The sequence below is a fragment of the Castanea sativa genome, chromosome 6 (assembly GCF_040712315.1).
Source record: "Castanea sativa cultivar Marrone di Chiusa Pesio chromosome 6, ASM4071231v1".
NCBI lineage: Eukaryota > Viridiplantae > Streptophyta > Magnoliopsida > Fagales > Fagaceae > Castanea > Castanea sativa.
In genome coordinates this window covers 52373375-52379846 of record NC_134018.1, presented here as the reverse complement: position 1 = coordinate 52379846, position 6472 = coordinate 52373375, and the positions used below count along the sequence as shown (strand labels likewise).

General features: G+C 36.9%; 1 protein-coding gene across 3 annotated transcripts; it reads right to left on the bottom strand.

Annotated features, from left to right (window-relative positions):
* Positions 1–636: 636 nt before the first annotated feature.
* On the bottom strand, positions 637–6238 carry LOC142640676 (glycine-rich RNA-binding protein RZ1C-like). 3 transcript variants are annotated; one of them, XM_075814877.1, is made up of 4 exons: positions 5984–6238; positions 5738–5877; positions 1346–1842; positions 637–1082 (listed from the first exon to the last, which is right to left on the bottom strand). In XM_075814877.1, exons 2-4 carry the CDS (start codon positions 5846–5848, stop codon positions 845–847), a joined length of 846 nt encoding a protein of 281 aa, XP_075670992.1. In that variant the 5' UTR covers positions 5849–5877; positions 5984–6238; the 3' UTR covers positions 637–844. The 3 variants fall into 3 exon arrangements, with proteins under 3 accessions (XP_075670992.1, XP_075670993.1, XP_075670994.1); XM_075814878.1 differs by having other exon boundaries at positions 6040–6179; XM_075814879.1 differs by lacking the exons at positions 5738–5877; positions 5984–6238 and adding an exon at positions 2870–3285.
* Positions 6239–6472: the final 234 nt, after the last annotated feature.

The following is a 6472-nucleotide window of genomic DNA, read 5'->3' as shown; positions in this document are numbered from 1 at the left end:
GAATTCTTCTTTTTGCAAGAACACCTATTAGGCCGTGGGTCCTTTGATTCCTTCAGGGCCCACAATCCAGTCCCTCAGACTGGGCTTTCTTCATTAGGATTTTTTTGGACCTCGACAGAGCTTAAAGCTTATACACCTACAAAACTTTGATTTATTCTCCTACTCCTTATAATTAATTAATAGAAATGAGCCCCATGATTGACCAAACTTTTACCTTCTTCCATTTCATTACTATATACTTTTTTCTCTCCTTATTTCCTTTCTTTTTTCAATAAGTAAACTATTTTATTAATAAATTAGAATGCAAACACAGGACCTATATATACTAGGATTACATCACGACTAAGCTTGGAGATTGCATAGATTTAACAGCACTAATAAATTAGAAACGGCAAACAATTCTGTTGCTGATGTCCACTCAAGTAAAATTTTGAGAAAATGTCATTTCAGATGTGGAATATCCCATTCACACCCCTAGGTTCTAGCATTTCTTTCCCTCCAAATGCACCTCTCCATATTTCGGTTTTGACAGACGAGTTGAGAACTGAGAAGCTACCCGAAATTGTTTACCTCTCATATTTTAAAGATCTGATAACAATTTTCCCTTTCACATATTTGAAAGATCTCATTTAGTGCTTTTGCCAAATCAAAATGGAGAATGGACATTAAGCATTCATGAATTCTATACAGGGGAAAAGGATGTTTATCTGACAAAAGCCAAGATAAAAGTAAATGCATTAAACCATTGGTTCATCCCAATTGCAACATTCTGCATAACCAAAAACCATGCACCTACCAGAGTTTATACACCTAAAAGTTTCAGAAGAAAAATAACTACGAACATTTAGTAGCGGTCAATGGAAGAAGGGCGCCCAGCCCTGTCAGGGCGATCATAAGGACCCGGCCTGTTCCTGTAACTTCTTCCCTCATTCCGTGCTGGTCCTCCACTTCCATACCTATCGCCACCCCCTCGTGGGCCACCATCCCTATCATAGGCTCTGTCCTTGCCATAACCATTCTGGGGATAACGATCTGAACCACCATACCTATCACTCGCAATGCGGTTTCCACCAGGCACATACCTGCATGTTAATAAGTCATAAACCGTCCATATCAAGGCTCTAAATATGATAATCTAGTGGGCATTTGTTCCACTGATGTTCACAATTAGAATATCCAAAACTATTCAATATATATATATATATATATATATATATATATATATATATATATATATATAAATGGCCACCATCACCATAACTGGGACCATACAAAATGCATGAAGCATTACTTCAGTTACTGTTCTAACTGTTTTAACAATTGTCTTGTCTTAAAACTAGGATACCTGTCACCAACATGGCGATCACGGCTGCCATATTTGTTGTCTCTGCTGTCAAAACGATCCCTATCTCCATAGCGACCTCCATCATAACGGTCATCCATATAGCGATCACGTTCTCCCCCAAAACGATCCCCACGGCCACCAGCCCCTCCAAACCTAGAACGCGAAGAAAATGAACCTCCACCCCCACCGCGGTCACCACCTGTTAAAGGGCAGTCCCTCGCCCAATGACCTGGGCGCCCACACTTGAAACAATCATCTTGCCCAGTAGACCTATCTCCTCCTCCATAGCTTCCCCTGCCACTAGATGAGTAGCCTCCTCCCCTATAGCCATGGTCTAAATCCTCCCCCATTTTGGGCTGGGCCTTATTCACTGAGATAACCCGATCCCCAAGCTCCCGTCCATGCATATCCCTGATTGCATCTTCCATTCCCCGACGATCTGCAAACGTAATGAACCCAAATCCACGTGGGCGGCCTGTATCTCTTTCCAACATGATCTACGTACACAGACCGTAATGAGCTCATGTCAATTTTATGCAATTGATTTTTTAACGCTGCTTAATGCAATTGATTGATATCAGTTGCATAAAGCAATACTAAAAAGTCAGAACAACTATTTAAAGAACACAGTTGCAACAAATGATGAGCAAGCAATCAAGCCAAACATGACCTCGTGTACTACAGCTTAAGCTAAAAAATAATTTACTTAAGAAATGCATATGGACTACCCCCTCCAAAAAAGAGATGGAACTTCATAGCTATAAACCTAAAGCAAACCCTGAAGAAAAGAACTGGCACTTCATATAAGTGACCAAACTGTCCAAGAGCCTTGTGGGCACTCAATGGCACTACCCAGTTCTTCTCATGGGGAGAACCTAAATCATTTCAGGCAATATCTTTTTGTCGGCACTAATCCTTAAAGTTTTCAATTAATCATAAAACTGAGGAAAAGATAATGCCAAGGGATTGATGATTATATAAAAGAAATGGATTTGAGAATACCAACCTCAAATACAACTGGTACTGTAGACAATATATAAAAGGGCACCATGTAGAAGTATAAAACCAATTTTTAAGAGAAAGAAAATGACATTAAGATACAAACTTATAAGGTAAGGCTGTTCAATCTCCAGCCCCATCATCAAGGTCAAGTCGGCGACCATAAATTCATAATAAACTAACGGAAAAATTAGAAGACAATGCAAACCCATTGTAATTGACCAAATAGCTGATATCACTGATTTGGTTTAGAGCATGATTAGTGGTAAACCATAATGAAGCAAATCCTTTTTCTTTTCTTTTCCGATAATGGTAAACCATCAAGAAGCAATATTCAAAATAATATGAAACGATATGAAATGAAATGCAAATCTATTTCAGATTTCTACGCAAACAGAAATAATAAATTTTATAATTATAATTCATCAACTAAAAATAATAGGAAATAATGAAGATTCAACAATAAGATCAGCATAAAAATTAGACAAAAAGGGAAGAAGCTCAAAACTAAAGCGGATAACTTACTTTTTGTTTGCCAATATGGATAAGGCAATGCAATGTGTTTCATATTGCAAAGAATTCTTAAACAAACCAGAAGAATCTGCCAGATGGTACATGTTGGTCATCTGACAATATATGAGACTCCAACCTCAAATTTTTCACAGAATCTGAGAGACCAGTTGCAGCATAAACTGGTATCTCTCTTAACGCACCATATGGTCAAGAAGTACATGTAAACACTCTAAAATTGTTACAACATCCCACTTAATCTGGTCAGAAGTCAAAGCATTCTATCGGATACGATATCCCAATCAAGAAGTCATTATTTTCAACAACAAATATTGGAACAAGAAAACAACACGGGTGCCCATCTACTGGTAACAAAAAGGAATCTCTTCCAGAACCAAACTTTTGGTGGACATCAGGCAGTGCTAATCCCCATAAAACATTTCTTGCAACTATGAGTTTTCCCAAGAACAGCATAAACAATACATACAATAAGGATATAACCAATTGACAGTCTTCATTTGGGAGACTACATCCTAGCTTTTTCCATAATGCTGCCACCTTCTTCAGCGGTTCTACCAGGAAAGAAAAATGATTGCAATAATCAGGCAGATACATTTTCAAAAGATGGCGCTAACTATACACCTCTTCCAACTGATAAACTTGACATGTAACAAATCTAACCCCAGAAAACAGAGCCTACCACTACCATAAAAACTTTCAGTCGGCATGCCAACAGAAGTACAAGATCTCTATGCCCTTGGGTAGAATATTGGCGCAGATTCAGCATCCCAGGCAGTCAAAAGGAGATGCACTACACTCCAAAATTTTTGAATTCAGATAATGAATCCAGTCATCCAACCATTACTACCATGTTATAAAACATCAAGATTTAGTCTAGATGTGAATGCGTTTCAGGCACCTGAGCAGTCCAGCTGAGATCAGTAAACGAGGATGATTGTAACATGTTAAGTCAACTTACAGATAGTCTAAAGCTGCCCATACTAAAATGAACACAAGAAGGCAAAACTAAAATTGGTGGTTCAAGGGCTCTTGAAGAGAATGGTATAACTTAAAATGGTTTAGACAGTTAAAACAAAGGTTCAATGGATCCACACAACCCAAGCCATGCGCAAATGGCAACCATGAATTTGCCAACTAAAACCAGAGACATTAACTTAGTTGTAACAGCAAATACATATGTCAAACCAAACAGAACCTCAAGAGAATAAGGCTCAAAACAGGAACCTTGGACACCATGAGCCCGCTGCACTAGAAGATGGGAGTATCTCATTGCCATCAAATATAGTAACTGCGTCAGACAAACTGCAGCATTGTGTATTATGTAACTAAAGTTTCAGAATCATAGAACCATTGCAGATGCAACCTCACTCAAATTATAGTCAATATCAAAGGTGACATATCTCTTTGATTCTCTGACACAGAAATCAAACTGACATGGATCGTCATTGATTTAAATCCATAAACAAGAATAAGGACTCAGTATCCAGCTGAAAAACTTGTGTTCCTCACATAACCTTATATATTCAAGTTTTAGCCTTACACGACAGCCAATTAATCAACAAGACTCATCTCCTTTCATTCCGTCTAATACAAAAAAAACAAAATTCTTCAAACAACTATCATTTTACGACCTTCACAACCTCAGCCACAAAATCCAGAGAGAACATCAGTAAGCTCTTCAACAGTACTTCTCATGGTCTGCTAGATCATGTTTGTGTTGATTTGTCGGCCAGTTTTTACTCCAACTTACCCATTTCAAATTTATGAGATTATCTTATAGATCCCAACCACATTTCCAAACACTGTCTTTCATGTGAGTAGTTCCTCTGTTGACAATTTTTTTACAATAACCTGCTTAATCTAATCACAAAATGACATTCAGGTTAAGCAACTTGAATGCAAACCACTCTGACCAAAATATCTTTAAAAAGATCCATCTACAAGATCTCAAAAGACTGACCACCATTACCCAAAATAATTAGTATTACGAAAAGACCGAAGGAATTTTAATTTATTAGAAAAGACAACAACAATAATATCAAAAACTAATGACAGCCGCTAATAAAAGTAAGGGTAATTTCAGGCATAGGCATATGAATCATGTTTCAATTTAGTGAGAACAGGAATAAACAACCTGACATCTTTTCTTGACTAACTGTTCCCTAACCATTCTTCTTAAAAGCATGAACATATAAGGTTCAGAACGAGAATCAACAGAATTTAATTTCCGGCACTCGCAAATTTGACATCCCAATGGAGTTTTTAACTTAAACTTCGAACAAAATCCATCAATTTCAAAAACAAATGCTTCTAAAGATTTTTAAAAACAAATTCAATTTCAAAAATTATTGTATTATATAACTTAAATTCTTTGTTGCAAGATGTTTAAACTACTAGAACAGCACGTCCATAACGTAGTTTATTCTTAAAATAGTGCTTTTGCAAGAAAGCAGCCTAGCTGAATTTCTTCTTTATTTGCTTAATGCAACAGGACTAATGCCTCAAACTACCTAAAAACAAATCAAATACAAGCGTAATTTCGCAGACAAGATACTTCACTTATCAAGTCATGGCTGAGCACGACGCGGAGAAACACAACACATATGCATTGGTTCATTCTAATGTGATTTAACCAATGTGAAGAATCACAAATCACTATGTTTTTATTACTATTTTCATTATTTCCCAGGTTTTCACAAGCATACCAGTGTAAAGTAATACATTGTTTTATTTTTTTTTTCCGTATTTGGCTAACAGAACACCAGATTGAAATTCCAAAACCTAGTTTTCTTTTCGTTTTCCTTAATTTTCTCGGCAACCAAACAGAGTAGAAACAGCAACGAAATGAAGAGAGAATCTTACCTGACATTCAACGATTTTGCCGAAGCGATCGAAAGCGTGGTGGAGCTGTCGCTCCGTGACGTTCCACGACAAACCTCCAACAAATATTCGGTTCTCTTCCTTCCCAGCCATCACTCTCTCTCACACACGCACAAAATTTTCTGCGCACAAATAAGAAACAGTGAGTGACAATTCAAACAATTTTTTTAAAAAAAAAACCCTAAGTTCTGTTTGTTCCCTAAGAAAAAGAAAGGGAATAGTGAGTACCTAGGGTATGAATTTTTGTGATAGAAAAAAATAAAAAAAGTGGAAGACTCGCTCACTGTATATCGTAATGTAAAGAAACTTTTGGAGTATTTTAGGGTTTTGAATGAAACCCTAGACTATACGTCGTGGATTGGGTTCCGCTGTTTTCGTTGTACCTTTGAAATTTTCACTCGATTTTTTGGTGATTTGGCAATTTTTAAGGTACAACCGGTGAAAAATAGAGCCACAGGAATTGCAGTCTTTCCAGTTAGCTAGGTCCGTTTGTAGAGAAGGTCGGAGGTATTATTAGTGGGTTTAATCGCTTTTTGGGTTGTTCATGGGCCCAATTTAGTTCCCCAATAGGTTGGGCCTTTTTTTGGGCATTTTTTTTATTGGGTACTGAAAAAATATGGTCTGGATAAAAATTTAGCTAAAATATCTTCAATGCATTAGATTTTCCTATTAAATAATTTAAATTCAAAAAAAAAAATTTTAAAAAAAAAAAAGGAA